Raw genomic sequence first — 17,682 nt, 5'->3', positions numbered from 1 at the left:
TCATTCTTTTTTTTTTTTTTTTTTTGAGACGGAGTCTTGCTGTGTAGCTGTAGCTCAGGCTGGAGTGCAGTGGCGCAATCTCTGCTCACTGCAAGCTCCGCCTCCCAGGTTCATGCCATTCTCCTGCCTCAGCCTCCCAAGTAGCTGGGACTACAGGCGCCCACCACCACGCCCAGCTATTTTTTTGTATTTTTTTGGTAGAGATGGGTTTCACTGTATTAGCCAAGATGGTCTCAATCTCCTGAACTTGTGATCCACCCGCCTCGGCCTCCCAAAGTGCTGGGATTACAGGCGTGAGCCACCGCGCCCAGCCCAAATTGGGTCATTCTTGTCATATCCAACTAAATCAGAGTTGAGAGGTCAGGAAAAAATGCACTTAGGGCACATAGCACTTATTCCAAGAAATAAATTATCTGTGTGTAGTGACTCATGCCTATAATCCCAGTGCTTTGAGAGGCCAAGCTTTGGGAGGATTGCTTGAGACCAGGAGTTCGAGACCAGCCTGGGCAGGATAGGGAGACCCTGTCTCTGCAAAATAAACAAATTAATTTAAAAAAAGAGAGAGGAAAAGAGGCTGCACCATGGTGGCTCAAGTCTGTAATCCCAGCACTTTTGGAGACTGAGGCGAGTGGATCATTTGAGGTCAGGAGTTCAAGACCAGCCTGGCCAACATGGTGAAATCCCATCTCCATTAAAAATGCAAAAATGAGCTGGGCATGATGGTGGGCGCCTGTAATCCCAGCTACTTGAGAGGCTGAGGCAGGAGAATTGCTTGAACCCAGGAGGCGACATTGCAGTGAGCCGAGATTGCGCCACCACACTCCAGCCTGAACAACAGAGCAAGACTCCAACTCAAAAAAAAAGAAAAAAAGAGGCTGGGCGCGGTGGCTCATACCTGTAATCCCAGCACTTTGGGAGGCCAAGTCGGGTGGATCACAAGGTCAAGAGATCGACACCATCCTGGCCAACATGGTGAAACCCCGTCTCTACTAAAAATACAAAAAAAAAAAAAAAAAAAATTAGCTGGGTGTGGTGGTGCACACCTTTAGTCCCAGCTACTCAGGAGGCTGAGGCAGGAGAATCATTTTAACCCAGAAGGTGGAAGTTGCAGTGAGCTGAGATCGCACCACTGCACTCCAGCCTGGTGACAGAGCAAGACTTCATCAAAAAAAAAAAAAAAAAGAAAGAAAAGAAAAGAAAAATACATTTTCTGTGAGGCCAGCTGCTGAAACGACCTGCTGTAACCCTAAGACCAGTTGGACCTAGTAGCTGCTGAAGTGACCTGCCATGACTCTAAGACTAGTTTAATCTACTGTTGTCACTCACCAATCTGAGCTTGCTAGCTCCCAAAAGCATCTCTAGCACCAGTGAGCTTCTTTGAAAACAATTCATAATATTTCTCTTGCTCATAAAATTCCCAAACTTCATTTTATTCTTCTGACATACTGAAGACTACCCAGTCTATGTGGATGCCTCAAATTGCAATTCTTGCTTCTCAAATAAAACATGTTATTTTATTTATATTTTTATTTTTTGAGACGGAGTCTCACATTGTCACCCAGGTTGGAGTGCAGTGGTGTGATCTCAGCTCACTGCAACCTTGGCCTCCAGGGTCAAGTGATTCTCCTGCCTCAGCCTCCCAAGCATGTGGGACTACAGGTGTCCATCACCACATCCAGCTAATTTTTATATTTTTAGTAGAGATGAGGTTTCACCATGTTGGCCAGGCTGATCTTGAACTCTTGACCTCAAGTGATCTGCCCACCTTGGCCTCCCAAATTGCTGGGATTACAGGCCTAAGCCACTGCACCCAGTCCCCAAATAAAACATTTTAAATTTAGAGATTCATTTCTATATTTTATTTGACTTCGACAATTGATAAACAAAATTTAACATGGTTAGGAAAATCCAGACCATATAGAAATTCCTTAGAATAAGTAACCCAGTGTTTTCAACATCTAAATGGCAAAGAAAAAAAAAGATATGGAGGGGAAATGTATATATGAGAAGACATCAAACAATCTGAGTACGTGGATTCATTGGGCCTGAATTTTTTGTTCTGTTTTTGTTTTTGTTTTTGAGACGGAGTCTCAATCTTGTTGCCCAGGCTGGAGTACAATGATGTGATCTCGGCTCACTGCCACCTCCGCCCCTCGAGTTCAAGCAATTCTCCTGCCTCAGCCTCCCAAGTAGCTGAGACTACAGGTGCATGCCACCAGGCCCAACTAATTTTTTTGTGTGTTTTTAGTAGAGATAGGGTTTCACCATGTTGGTCAGGCTGGTCTTGAACTCTTGACCTCAGATGATCTGCCCGCCTTGGCCTCCCAAAGTGCTGGAATTACAGGCGTGAGCCACTGCGCCCAGCCCTGTTAATTTTTTATGTGTGATAACATTGTTATTACGTTTAAAGTCTGATCTACAGACCCTGAGGTCTACAAGCCCTCTTCTGGGGATGCAGGAGGTGAATCTTTTTTTTTTTTTTTTTGAGACATGGTCTCACTTTATTGCCCAGGCTCGAATGCAGTGGCATGATCACAGCTCACTGCAGCCTCAATCTCCTGGGCTCAAGTGATCCTTCCACCTCAGCTTCCAGAGTAGCTGGGACTACAGGTGCATGCCACTGTGCCCACCTCATTTTTCTTTATTTTTTTGGTAGAGATGGTTTTGCCATGTTCCCCAGGCTTGTCTCAAACTCCTGGGCTCAAGGGATCTGCCTGCCTTGACCTCCCAAAGTGCTAGGATTACAGGCATGAGCCACTGCCCCGGCCACCAGTGGTGATATTAATGTAGTTTGATACTGTATAATAAAAGGTGCAACATTTAGAACCTCTGCATGAGCTGGCCAGGTCAGCAATGTGTTTTTCAAAAACACCCGCTACACTTTCTCTTGATTTTTCAGGGAAAATTAACAGAGGATAATGTGGTTGTGAATTTTAGAAGGTCTTGAAAAATGCAGCCCACACACTTGGTGCTTACTCAGTGCTGTTACACATAAGGCGGTAAGGGGAATTTATCTTGTGTGTATCTGTGTGTGTGTGTGGGGGGGGTTCTCCATTCTCTTCGTATAGTTCAGTGTTTAGTCTTTTTAAAATATGCATAGTTTTTTACAAAAATAGGATTACGCTCCACATATTCTTGTGTGATCAGTATTATTTCATGTGGGTAATACACATTATCCTTTTTAGTGTTTCCCCAAATTCTCCTTACATATCACCACAATTTATTTTATGTTCACCTACTAAAAGATTTTTAGATCCTTCCCAATGTTTTGCAAGTATAAATGGCAATGTGAGGAACATTCTTGTATATACACCTTTCCATAAGATTATAGGTTATGATAATTTATAATTTTTAAATGTTGGTATAATAACATCTTCAGAAAAATTTGATGTATACACTCACATCACAATGTTGTATATCCATCACCACTTTCTCCTTCCAGAACTTTCTCATTATCCCAAACAGAAACGCTATACCCTTTAAGCACTAACTCCCCATCCCTTTTTATTCCAGTTCCTGGTAACTCTGTTTTACTTTATGTCTTTATAAATTTGTCTATCCTAGGTACCTCATATAAATGGAATCATACAGTATTTGTCCTTTTGTGTCTGGCTTCTTTCTTTTTTTTTCTTTTCTTTTCTTTTAAGAAACAGAGTCTCATTCTACTACCCAGGCTGGAGTGCAGTCGTGCAATCATGGCTCACTGCAGCCTTGAACTCCTGGGCTCAAGTGATCTTCCCACCTCAGCCTCCTGAGTAGCTGAGGCCACAGGCACATGCCACTATATCCAGCTTGGCTTATTTCACTTAGTGTATTTTCAAGTTTTAATCACGTTGTAGCATGTACCAGAACGTCATTCTTTGATATGGCTGAATAATATTCTACTGTATCCATTCATCAGCTGATGGACACTTGGATTGTCTCTGTCTTTGGATATTGTGAATAATGCTGCTATGAACATTGGTGTAAACACCTTTCTATGAACCTGTTTGAGGCTATTGTTTTAATTAAAAGCAAGCTGCTACCACTCATACCTATTAGAATGGCCAAAATTCAGGACATTGACAACAAATGCTGGTGAGAAATTGGAGCAACAGGAATTCTTATTCATTGTTGATGGGTGCAAAATGATGCAGCCACTTTGGAAGACAGTTTTGGCAGTCTCTTACAAAACTAATGATATGGACAGTAGGCAGGAGGGCGGGGTCCCTGGTGAGGGTTCTACCCTCAAGCCTGGACCCGTGGCCCTAAATGAGAACAAGCATTCCTGTTTTCACGCCTGTACGTTGCCTTTTCCAAGACCACTGTGCCCAACCCCGCTCTCTATCCTGTGCCCATAAGAACCCCAAATCCCAGGCTCCACAAGCAGAAGAGCGGCAGAGGGGCAGAGTGACAGAGTGGCAGAGTGGCAGAGTAGCAGAGCAACGCGGTGGAGAAGGAGAAAAGAAGAAGCGATTGAGCATTGAAGAGGTAGCTGGATGGTCAGAGAGGAATTTGGCCAGGGAGAGCAGAACCCCAGGGGATGATTATCTTTCCACGCCATCCCCTTTCCGGCTCCCCATCCTGCTGAGAGCCACCTCCCTCACTCAATAAAACCTCTGCATTTACCATTCTGCAAGTCCATGTGACCTGATTCTATCTGGATGCTGGACAAGGACCTGGGTATTAAGAGGGCAGGGTGTAAAAGGCTGTCACCGTCACTCTCCACTGAGCTGGTTAACACTTAGCTGTCCGTGGATGGCAACTGCTAGAAGAGCATTAATTGTAACACACCCCTAGATGCTACCATGGGGCCAGAGCCCAAAGATGCTCACCCTGGCCCTGGCACCCACTTGCCTGCGTGCTCCCCCTCCCATAAGGGGTTTTAGTGCAGTGACGGAGTAAGCTAGCCACGACAAGTCCCGCGAAGGGGTCCAGGGAACTCTCCTGTCTCATTAACATACTGTTACCACACAATCCAGCAACCATGCTATTTTTTTTTTTTTTTTTTTTTTTTGGAGACAGAGTCTCTCTCTGTCCCCCTGTCTGGAGTGCAGTGGCGCGATCTTGGCTCACTGCAAGCTCCGCCTCCCGGGTTCACGCCATTCTCCTGCCTCAGCCTCCCGAGTAACTGGGACTACAGACGCCCACCGCCACGCCCGGCTAATTTTTTGTATTTTTAGTAGAGACAGGGTTTCACCGTGTTAGCCAGGATGATCTCGATCTCCTGACCTCGTGATCCGCCCACCTCGGCCTCCCAAAGTGCTGGGATTACAGACGTGAGCCAACGCGCTGGCCGCAGCCATGCTATTTACCCAAATGAACTGGAAACTTATATCCACACAAAACCTGAACACAGATATTTAGAGCAGCTTTATTCATAGTTGCCAAAACTTAGAAGCAACCAATGTATCTTCAGTAGGTGAATGGATTTAAAACACTGGTACATGCAGACAGTAGAATATTATGCAGCACTAAAACGAATTGAGGCTGGGCACAGTGGCTCATGCCTATAATTCCCGCACTTTCGGAGGCCAAGGCAGGAGGATTTCTTGAGCCCAGGAGTTTGAGACGAGCCTGGGCAACATGGCAAAATGCCATCTCTACAAAAAACACAAAAAATTATCCAGGCATGGCTGTGCACGCCTGTAGTTTTAGCTACTTGGGAGGCTGAACTGGGAGGGTCACTTGAGCCCAGGAAGTGGAGGCTGCAGTGAGCCATGATCGCACCACTGCACTCGAACCTTGGTGACAGAGTGAGACCCTGTGTCGAAGAAAAAAAAAAAAGCCAGGAAAAGACATGAAGGAAACTTAAATGCATATTACTAAATGAAAGAAGCCAATCTGAAAAAGCAACATATGTATGATTCCAACTATATGACAACCTGCAAAAGGCAAAACTATGGAGACAGTAAAAATACCAGAGATTTCCAGGGGTTGTGGGATGGATGAATAAATGGAGCACAGATGATTTTTTGGGGTGCAGTGAAACTATTCTGTACGATACTGTAATGGTTACATGCATTTGTCAAAACCCATAGAATGTACAACATCAAGTGAACACTAATGTAAGCTATGGACTTTGGGTGCCAATGATTTTGTTTTTTAATTTATATTTTCTGAGACAGGGTCACCCAAGCTGGAGTGCAGTGGCACAATCTTGGCTCACTGAAACCTCAGTCTCCCAGGCTCAAGTGATCCTCCCACCTCAGCCTCCCGAGTAGCTGGGACTACAGGTGCGTGCCGCCATGCCCGGCAATTTTTTTTTTTTTTTAAGAGATGAGGTTTCGCCATTTTGGCCAGGCTGATTTCGAATTCCTGGACTCAAGCAATCTACTGGCCTCAGGCTCCCAAAGTGCTGGGATTACAGGTGTGAGCCATTGAGCCTGGCCAGGTGCTGATATTTAACTGTAGGTTCGCCAGTTGTAACAAATACACTGTTCTGGTGTGGAATATCGACTTTGGGGAGGTTGTGTGTGCTGGGGGGACATGGGTTATATGGGAATTCAATGTACTTTCTGCTCACATTTTGCTGAGAACCTAAAACTGTTCTAACGGATAAAAGGAACGGAGGGTGAAGGGAAATGGGAAGATGGTGGTCAAGGGGTACAAAGTCTCAGTTATGCAAGATGAGTAGTTCTGTAGAGATGCACAGCTATGTGACAATAGTTGACAGTATTGTATACTTGAAATTTGCTAAGAAGATAGATCTTAAGTGTTCTCATCAGACAAATAACGATGTGAGGTGATGCACATGTTAATTAGCTTGATTATGGTGAATATTTCACAAATGTAGATATCGTCAAGTTGTACATCTTAAATATATAGATCTCAACAAATATATATATACCTCAACAAAGTGGCCCGGGAAAAAAGCTAGTTGCAGCACATGATACCTTTATGGCCAGTTTTGTAACAACAACAAAAAAATCAAAGTGCGAACTTAATGTTACACGCAGTTAGCTTTAGAAAGTGAGATTATGGATTCTTTTATTTTGTACATCTATTCTAATTAAATACAGTTATAGATTATTTGTGTAATGTTTAAAAGCCAAGTTGTTGTATTTAAGTGGGAGGTGGTGAATTGTAATTCACGACCCACTCTGGGAAAAAAGAAAACAGTGCAGGCTAAGGGATTATTTTGGTCGGCTCATCATACTGCCTAACAAGGCGCAGACTTTCCCGAGAGTCCCTAAAGCCGCGGCCCCGGAGGCTTATGGGCAATGTAGTCCCGAACGTGGATGGACCACCCCACCGAGGACCCTGGGAACGGCGCGCGCCCCTGTTTCTGCGCATGTGCAGTGCTGCGAGCGCGCCGGTGGCCGCCCTTCCCCCATCACCAGCGGCGAGTGGGTGACAGAGCCCCCGTCGCCGTGCGTCTTCGCCGCCCTGCGCCGTGACCCGCTGTGGCACTGGGCCACGAGTGGAGGCTGCGCCCCTCAAGGTACGAGAGGGGCTTCCAGGTAGCTCCGCGCGGCCTGGGGCCGAGGGGAAGGAGATGAGGGATGGGCTCGTGCCCGCGCAGGGTGGGAGCCCAAACTTCGGCGACTCGTAGGCGGCAGTGACCCTCAGGGCGGCGTCCGGGGTTGCCCGGCGCCCGCCTCCGAGCGGGGCCGGCGGGGCACGCCTGGCCGAACGTGCGGGGGCGGGGACGGCGGAGGGAAGGGCAGCTGTGAGGCTTCGCCTTCTTCTCTTTGTCAGGAGATGCGCCTCAGACGGGCGGCGAAGGGCTCGGGCCGCGCGGGAGCGAGTCCTGGAGCCCCGGCGGGCGCGCGCGCGCGGGACGAGGCCCCGCCGGGGCGTGGTGGGGGCGTGGCCTGACACACCTGGCCACGCCCCGATGCCCGGTGCCTCGTGGGTGGAGGAAGGACTGGAGCCTGGTCAGGTGCCGGTGGTGAAGGAGAACCGTGATCCCTTTGTCAGAGGGTCTTCAGTGAGGTGTCCCCCGATCCTCGCATCCACCCCGTGACTTCCAGCTTTATCATCTCCGTCGCTACCCCAGGAACACGGGAGGTTCCAGAAGGGGAAAGTGATTTCCCTAAGGTCTCACAACCCCGTGGTACTTTATGTGAACAGCAGATATTTTTTCACTTATCTTTTGATTTTACTCGCTGGTAGATTTTGCCATGTATACGTTTTGATGTTTTGAACTTCTCTCGGGTGGAATTTACTGTTCTTTCCATTTGGGGCACCCAAAAGTCTTCACTACTTTGAAATACGAAAGTTTTCCCATGATTCTGATACAGTCACGCTCTGCATAACAGTGTTTCTGTCAACGAGGGACCTCATGTAAAATGGTGGTCCTATGTGATTGTAATACTATATTTTTGTATTGTACCATTTCTTTTTTTTTTTTTTTTTTGAGACGAAGTCTCGCTCTGTCGTCCATGCTGGAGTGCAGTGGCGCTATCTCGGCTCACTGCAACCTCCGCCTCCCGGGTTCAAGCAGTGCTCTGCCTCAGCCTCCCGAGTAGCTGGGATTACAGGCGTGAGCCACCGCGCCCGCGCCCGGCCAGACACAATTTATTGATGTAACTGTTCCTCTACATACTACTTTAACTACATCACTCAAATTTTTATATCATGTATTTTCTTTTTTTGTTGTTGTTTTTGAGACAGAGTCTCGCTCTGTCACCCAGGCTGGAGTGTAGTGGCACTCACCTCACTGAAACCTCTCCTCCCGGGTTCAAGCAGTCCTCCTGGCTGGGATTACAGGCGCCCGCCACTACACCTGGCTGATTTTTGTATTTTTAGTTTGGCCAGGCTGGTCTAGAATCTTGACCTCAATGATTCTCCCCCTTGATTCCCAAACTCACTGCACCCAGCCTTTATATTGTGTTTTCATTACCATTCAATTCAAATTTTTTTAACGTCCCTTGTGACTTCGTTTTTTACCCTTATTTATTTAGATTGTATTGCATAATTTCCAAGTTTTTGGAGATTTTCCAGATTTTTATTTTTTATTTTTTATTTTTTTGAGATGGAGTCTGGCTCTGTCGCCCAGGCTGGAGTGCAGTGGCGAGATCTCGGCTCACTGCAAGCTCCGCCTCCCAGGTTCACACCATTGTCCTGCCTCAGCCTCCCGAGTAGCTGGGACCACAGGCATCCGCCACCACACCTGGCTAATTTTTTTTTTTTTTTTTTTTTTGTATTTTTAGTAGAGACGGGGTTTCACCGTGTTAGCCAGGATGGTCTCTAAGTCTCCTGACCTCCTGATCCGCCTGCCTCGGCCTTCCAAAGTGCTGGGATCACAGGCGTGAGCCACCGCCCCCGGCCCAGATCTTTTTATATTATTGATTTATAGTTTAATTCTGATTTGGTCAGAATGCTGTGTTACAAACTTCAATTATTTTAAATTTGTTGTGGTTTGTTTTTGTATTTTTGTTTCATTTTGTTTTAGTAGAGAGGGTTTTGCCATGTTGGCCAGGCTAGTCCCAGACTCCTGGTCTCAAGTGATCCGCTGACCTTGGCCTCCCAAAGTGCTTTACAGGCGTGAGCCACTGCACCAGGCCTGCTGTAGTTTAAGGTCGAGGATATGATGATCTCTCTGGGTACCTGTTTCATGTGTATTTGAATAAATATTGTGCTGTTGATCGTAGAATCCTCCTTGATTGATTGATTGATTGAGACAGGGTCTGTCTGTGTTGCCCAAGCTGGAGTGCAGTGGTTCAGTCACCGCTGTCTGCAACCTCAAACCTTTTGCCTCAGCCTCCTGAGTAGCTAGGACTGCAGGTGTGCGCCCTAATCCTTTTGCCTCAGCCTCCGAGTAGCTAGGACTCAAGGTATGAGCCACCACACTCGGCTAATTTTCTGTATTTTTTGTAGAGACGACGTTTTGCCATGTTGCCCAGGCTGGTCTCAAATCCCCGGGCTGAAGCAGTCCACCCACCTTTGCCTCCCAAAATGCTGGGATTACAGGCATGAGCTACTGTGCCTGACCCTCTTTTTTCATTCTTTTATCTTTTTTTTAATTTCCTGACTCCTACAACTGATCATCCTTTTACTTTGAATGTAGCTATGTTTTTATATTTAAAACAAACTGCTTATAGACAGCACATGGTTTGGTCTTACTTTTTTTTATATAATTTGACCTCTGTTATTTAATTGGTGTGTTTATGCCAATTATTGATATAGTTGTGTTAAAATCTACCATCTCGCTGGTTTTTTTCTGTTTTTCTCATTTGGTCTTTATTTCTGTTTACCTTTTTTTCTGTCTACTTTTGGCTTAAGTGGGTCTTTTTTATAATTACATTTTATCTCCACTGTTGTCTTATTGTATATTTGTAAAAATTTAACAGAGTTTTTGGTTGTTACCCTAAAGTTTAGTGGAACTTTAAAGATATCATACTGTTTTATGTCAATATACTTGCAACATTATACTCTCAATTTCATTCTCCCGTCTTTTGCGTTATTGTCATACATGTTACAGCATATTGACATATGCTGTAAACCCACAAAACTTTGCTACTACTTTTGCTTTAGATAATCTTTCACAGTGATTAAAAGCAAGAAAAACTATCTATTGTGTTGATCCTCATTTTAACCATTTTCAAGAGATTTTCATTTATTTGTGTAGATTCAAGTTTTTGTCTGATATCGTATTTCTTCTATTTAAATAACTTCGTTAAACATTTCTTCTAGTGCAGGTCTACTGATAATGAATTTGCTATGTTTTTGTTGTTTGAAAAAGGTTTTTTACTTCGTTATCATTTTTGAAAGATATTTTTGCTGAGTATAGAATTCTGAGTTAATAGTTTTTTGCTTTAGTTGCTTTTCTGTTGTTGTTAAAGCACTTTAAGGATGTCACTACTTTGTTTTCTGGCTTAGTTTCTGATGAGAAGGTGGCTACGATTCATTATCTTGATTTTTCTATATATAATATGTCTTTTTTCCTCTGGCTACTTTGAAGATTTTAATTTTGGTTTTCAGTTGTTTGGATACGATGTCTCCATGTGTGTTTTTGTTTGAGTTTAGTTTTTGGTATTTTCCCTGTTTGGATAAATTGAGTTTCTTGGACCTGTGGTTTGATATTATTATTTTTGGAAAATTCTTGTCCATTATGTCTTCAAATACTTCTTTTCTCCTTTTGGAATTTCAATTACATGTTTATTAGACCATATGATATTGTCTCACAGCCCTTGGATGCTCTATCCTTTTATGTTTTTCTTCCATTTCTGTTTGAGTTTCAGTTTGACCTATCTTCAAGTTTACTGAAACTTTTCTTAGCTCCTTTGTCTACTAATGAACCTACTGAAAGATCATCTCTGTTACTGTACTTTTCTTTCTTAGCATTTCCATTTGATTTTTTCTTGCAGTTTCCATCTTTACTGAAATTCCCTATTTGTTTATTTATGTTGTCCACCTTTTCTAGTAAAGCCTTTAGTGTATGAATCATAGTTGTGTTAAATGCCCTGTCTGATAATTTCAGCAGTTGAGGGTTCTATTGATTGTTTTGCCTGTTTTGATAGTGGATTATCTTAGTCTTGCCTTTATGGGTGTCTGATAATGTTAGATTGAAGATAGGTGCTGTTAGTATAATCTTTTCTGCCCCTTCTGAAGAGGCAAATGGACTATCCCAGGAGGTGGTATTTTCCCAGGTGGTCTCTAGGGATTTCTAAACAAGTCATTCTAGAAGTTGTAAGGCAGGTCAGACCTTTAATAACAATGCCTTCCTTTTTCCTCTATTCCAGTTCTGCCTTCATAGTTCTCTGCCTTTCCCAAAAACTGCAGAAAATGAACAAATCCCAGGTGAGTTGTTTGTTTATTCCCCATTTTGCTTTTCAGTGCATTTAAGGAAGTTTATAAGGATCCAGAAAATGAAATAGAAAAGTATGAATAAGACACAAGGGAAACATAGCAAGAATAACTAATCAATACCAGCAGCCAAAAAGCAAATTGAGTTAATTAAATGTTTTGCATTGGTAATGAATACCAATTATTTGGTTCTGTACATTAGGTCTGAATAAATTTTATGGACCTTCATATAGATGGTGTTTTGGACAGCACCCCCAGAAACAACCAACTTTGAAAGGGTTATCACTTTATCTGTGGTTGTTTCATATAACATTCCTCAGTGCAAGTGCAGAAGATTATTGTATGTATTTGGTTTTTCTAGTCAGATTAGCCTAATGCCAGAGAATGCAGTAAGTATGTGGGTTTGTATTTAAATCTCCCCACCCCAAGCAGGTACCACTGTCATTACTTTCTTGTGTAGCTTTCCAGAGCTTATTTGTACATAATTACACAAATACAATTAAAAGCACAAACATAAGATAGTATGTTAACCATACTATTCTGTTTATATGCGTTCTGTTTTAATAGATTTCATTTTTTTAGAGCAGTTGTAGGTTTACAGAAAAATTGAGTGGGGAATGCAGTGTGTTCCCATATACCCCCCTTCATTCCCAACCCCTACCCCCAGTTTCCATTATAATTAATATATGCATTAATGTGTATATTGTTACAGTTGATGAGCCAGTATTGATACTTTAAAGACCATAGTTTACAGTAGGGATCACTCTTTGTGTACATTCTGTGTATTTTGACCAATATATAATGAATGACACGTATCCATCACTATGGCATCATACAGAATAGGTTCAGTGCCCTGAAAATCCCCTGTGCTCCGCCTATGCACCTCTCCCTCTGTCTCCCTAAGTCCCTAGCACCCACCGATCTCTCTACTGTCTCATCTCCCTAGTTGTGTCTTTTCTAGAATGTCATATAGTTGGATTCATGCAGTAGGTAACCTTTTCAGATTGGTTTCCTTCATGGAAACCTGCATTTAAGGTTCCTCCAAGTTCAAGACCATCCTGGCCAACACGGTGAAACCCCGTCTCTAGCAAAAAAAAATACAAAAAATTAGCCAGGCGTGGTGGCAGGTGCCTGTAGTCCCAGCTACTCGGGAGGCTGAGGCAGGAGAATGGTGTGAACCCAGGAGGCGGAGCTTGCAGTGAGCCCAGATTGTGCCACTGTACTCCAGCCTGGGCGACAGAGCAAGACTCTGTCTCAAAAAAAAAAAAAAAAAAAAAGAGAAGGTTCCTCCAAGTCTTTTCTTGGCTTGATAAGTCATTTCTTCTTAGTACCAAATATGTCATGATGGATGTACCATGGTTTATTTATCCATTCACATATTGAAAGAACGGATAAACTTAGTGGCTTCCAAGTTTTGGCAATTATAAATAAAGCTGTTATAAACATGTGTGTGCAGGTTTTTTGGGGGCATGTTTTCAACTCATTTGGATAAATACCAAGGCCCCTGGATCATACACTAAGAATATAATTAATTTTGTAAGAAACTGCCGAACTCCCTTCCATGTGGCTGTACCATTTTACATTCCCACCAGCAATGAATGACAGTTTCTATGGCCCTGCATCCTCACCAGCATTTTGTGTTGTCACTGTTCTGGATTTTAGCCATTTTATTTATTTGTGTATTTAATTTTCATTTTTTTTGAGATAGAGTCTTGCTCTGTCACACAGGCTGGAATGTAGTGGCGTGATCTTGGCTCAGTGCAACCTCCACTTCCCAGGTTTAAGTGATTCTCCTGCCTCAGCGTCCCGAGTAGCTGGGATTACAGGTGTGCACCACCATAGCCCGGCTAATTTTTGTATTTTTAGTAGAGATGGGGTTTCACCATGTTGGTCAGGCTGGTCTTTAGCTCCTGGGTTCAAGTGATCCACCCACCTTGGCCTCCCAAAATGCTGAGATTACAAGCATGAGCCACTGTGCCTGGTTATGGTTTGTGTTTAAATCTCTTAATTATGTGATTTGATTTTGTTTTGTTTTTGAGACAGGGTCTCGCTCTGTCACCTAAGTGGCAGTGCAGTGGTGTGAACACGGCTCACTGCGGCCTCGGCTTCCTGGACTCAAGCAGTCCTCCCGCCTAAACCGCCGCAAGTAGCTGGGACTACAGGCACATGTCGCTGTGCTCAGCTAATTTTTTGTATTTTTTTGTAGAGATGGAGTTTCGCCCTGTCTGTCAGGCTCATCTTCAACTCCTGAGCTAAAGCAATCCATGTCCACCTCAGTCTCCTAAAGTGCTGGCATTACAGGTGTGAGCCACTGTGCCCAGCCCAATTATGTGTTTTTTAAATCACTCAGTAACATATCTTTGAAGTATTTCCATATCAGAGCATGGAGAGTTTGCTCATTCTTTTTTTTCCTATTCTTTAATTGTGTGACACATGTACAGAATAGTATATTAAAACATAACACTCTATATATGTGTTATAACAACATGTATAACAAATATATATGCATTAAAGAATAATAATAAAATGGGTGCCCATGTGTACACCCAAGTTAAGAAATAGAACATTATCTGTTCTTTATGACAGATTTTCTGATTGAATCTGCCTAGTAGATAGCCACTATCTTGATATTTTTCTTAATAGTTCCCTTGCTTTCCTTAAAGACTTTACCACTTAGATATATTCTTAATCTAATATTCAGTTGATAAACTGGGATTAATATCACTTATAGTCTTAATATAAAATTTAGTTAATAAACTATAACTGGAATTAATATTGCCTTGGTTTGCATAATCTTTTGTGATTGGTGGAAGTTTTTTTTTTCCTTTCAGACATATGAGATCTAAAAGATGCATCCGTGGGCCCTTTGCCAAGACTTAGGTTATCATTTATTTTTAAATTACACTAGCTAGTGTTAGCTAAGAAGAAATGAAACCACTCATGTATTGCTGGAGGTAGTATAGAATGATACAGCCTTACTGGGAGCAACGTGGCAACACCAAGCAAATTTAGCAGTGCAAAGCAGCTGTGTCTAGAAATTTGGCTACTGTTGGGGCCAGGTGTGGTGGGTCATGCCTGTAATCCTAGCACTTTGGGAGGCCGAGCTTGGTGGATCACTTGAGGTCAGGAGATCGAGACCAGCCTGGCCAACATGGCGAAACCCTGTCTCTACTAAAAATACAAAAAAAATTAGCCGGGCGTGGTAGCATGCGCCTGTAATCCCAGCTACTTTGGAGGCTAAGTCAGGAGAATCGCTTGAACCCAGGAGGTAGAGGCTACAGCGAGCCGAGATCGTGCTACTGCACTCCAGCCTGGGCAACAGAGTGAGACTCTGTCTCAGAAAAAAAAAGAAATTTTGCTATTGTTGGACAAAGGCTCCCAGGAGAAGATGAGCTGAATTGAATTTCCAGATATAGCCTGGCTTTGACTTTCCTGAGAGTTTACAGAAGTCCCGTTTGGGGAGGTCATTGGCAAGGTCATGAGAAGCACAGGGCTCAACATAGTTGGGCTGTGTGACAGGGTCAGAGTGTAGACTAGGTATTGAATTTTTGGTACGAATATAATTAGAGGGAGTGGGATGCTGTGCATTTTCTGCATCTTGGTTCACGGGTGAATAGCCACCTCTCAGGAGTAGATTAAAGCAGAACACTTCTGTGACATGAAATGACTGTTCTCATCTGATCCAAGGCAGTCTGGTGTGGAGGGGGAAGACAGATGTCATCAGAACATGTTCAAGATAAGCCAAACCAAGTACAGATAAGAATCTGGGCCAGGCTCACCCAGGCATTCTGACCTCAGGTTAATAAAAAGTTGGTACAGTGGCCGCAGGTATCTTGTTGATGACAACCCTCAAAATGCCAGCTTTTGAATCACTGTGTTCCAGTCTGTACTACAAGCAGTGTGGTGTTAGTGGAGAATCAGTGCTATTTCACCATCTCCCATTCCGCTGTCTCCTTCCCATTCCTCCTAGGGATTTCCTTCCTCTCTCTGTCATGTTGATCTTTTGTTTGCAGCCTCTCTTTTTCTGGATTACTGTTGTTTTATTGAAGTACATGTTTCAGTAGCTTCTTGAGAAAGGGTTTGTGAGAGGTATATTTTTTAGGCTGAATTTCTGAAAAATTTTTTTTTGTTTGTTTGTTTTTTTTTTTTTTTTGAGACAGTCTCACTCTGTCTCCCAGGCTGGAGTGCAGTGGCGTGATCTTGGCTCACTGCAATCTCTACCACCGGGTTCAAGCAATTCTCCTGCCTCAGACTCCTAAGTAGCTGTGATTACAGATGTGTGCCACTACACGCGGTGAATTTTTGTATTTTTAGTAGAGACGGGATTTCGCCCTGTTGGCCAGGGTGGTCTTGAACTCCTGGCCTCAAGTGATACGCCCTCCTCAGCCTCCCAAAATGCTAGGATTACAGGTGAGAGCCACTGCACCTGGCCCTCATTCTGTTCTGGTATTTGATTGATAGCTAGGTATGAATGTGGATTTGTCCATTCCTCACTTTAGTTCTGTCAGGCTTGATATAATTTGAAACTGTGTTAGTCATTGCATATATGGTTATGGATGTGTGCACACATATGATTCTGTCTTCCTGATGGACTTATCCTTTTATCATTTTGGAATGCCCCTCTTTATCCCTGATAATACTCCTTTTCTGATAAAAATAAAGCCATACCTACCTCATTTGGGTTTGTTTGTTTTGAGACCGGATCTGGCTCTGTTACCCAGGCTGGAGTGCAGTGGCTTTATCTTGATTCACTGCAGCCGTTGCCTCCTGGTCTCAACTGATCCTCCCAGTAGTTGGAACTACAGGCGTGTACCACCATGCTCATGCAATTTTTGTATTTTTCTTTTTGGTAGAGATGGGGTCTCGCCAGGTTGCCCAGGCTGGTCTCAAACCCCTAGGCTCATGGGATCGGCCTACCTCAGCCTCCCAAAGTTCTGGGATTACAAATGTGAACCACCATGCCTGGCCCATACCTCCTTTCTTTATGATTAGTGTTATGGTATATATTTTATTTTTGCTTCAACCTATTTATATTCATATATTTATAGTATATTTCCCCTAAATAGCTTGTAGTTTGGTTGTGGTTTTCATCTTTGATCCAGCCTGTTTCTTTTTTATTTTTTTGAGACAGGGTCTTCCTCTGTTGCCCAGGCTGGAATTTAGTGGCATGAACACAGCTCACTGCAGCCTCAAGTTACTTGATCCAGCCTATTTCTGTCTTTTTTTTTTGTTTTTTTTGTTTTTGAGACAGGATCTCTCTTTCCCACCCAGGCTGCAGTGCTGGAGTGAGGTGGTGTGATCTTGGCTTATTGCAGCCTCAACGTCCTGAGCTCAAGCAGTTCCTCCACGTCAGCCTCCTGAGTAGCTGGGACTACAGGCCTGTGCCAGTTAATTTTAATTTTTTTGTAGTGATGAGATCTTGCCTCCCAAAGGGCTGGGATTATAGGCGTGAGCCACCATGCCTGACCTATTTCTGTCTTTTAATTAGTTTATTTTATTTGTGATTTTTTTTTACAGGCATAGGTGAATTTAAGTCTGTCATTTTCCTATTTATTTTTAATTGTCCTGTGTGTTCCTATTTTCCCTTTTATCTTTTTTTAAGTGGTTGCTGTAGAGATTACAGCTTATAATCTTAACTGACCACCTCTATAATATTTTGCATATTACTTTACAGTTCGTCTGAAGTGTTTATGGGTTAAAACTAATATAGAGGTACTCTCTACATCTGCTTCTTTTCGGTTGTTTATCTCTTGATTGTTTTTGTCTTGTCTTTTTTTTTTTTTTTTTGAGACAGGGTCTTGCCCAGGCTAGAGTGCAGTGGCTTGATCTGCATTCACTGCAACCTCTGCCTCCCAGGCTCAAGTGATCCTCCCACCTCAGCCTCCTTAATAGCTGGGACTGTCGCCAGGTGCGGTGGCTGACGCCTGTAATCCCAGCACTTTGGGAGGC

General features: G+C 43.4%; 1 protein-coding gene across 2 annotated transcripts in view; it reads left to right on the top strand.

The window, feature by feature from the left end:
- Positions 1 to 7,300: 7,300 nt before the first annotated feature.
- ZFP1 (ZFP1 zinc finger protein) overlaps positions 7,301 to 17,682 on the top strand; it is a 22,970-nt gene continuing 12,588 nt past the window's right edge. The window contains exons 1-2 of one of the 2 annotated variants that reach the window (XM_032156417.2): positions 7,301 to 7,423; positions 11,670 to 11,727. In XM_032156417.2, coding sequence (XP_032012308.1) covers positions 11,713 to 11,727 — 15 coding nt within the window. In that variant the 5' untranslated portion in view covers positions 7,301 to 7,423; positions 11,670 to 11,712. Of the gene's footprint in view, positions 7,424 to 7,943; positions 7,993 to 11,669; positions 11,728 to 17,682 lie in introns of those variants that run through there. The other variant, XM_058440490.1, reaches the window with a different exon arrangement.

The sequence above is a fragment of the Hylobates moloch genome, unplaced genomic scaffold, assembly GCF_009828535.3.
Source record: "Hylobates moloch isolate HMO894 unplaced genomic scaffold, HMol_V3 SCAFFOLD_6, whole genome shotgun sequence".
Lineage (NCBI taxonomy): Eukaryota > Metazoa > Chordata > Mammalia > Primates > Hylobatidae > Hylobates > Hylobates moloch.
Note: the sequence above shows the minus strand (reverse complement) of the source record. Positions and strands in the feature narration are given on the sequence as shown.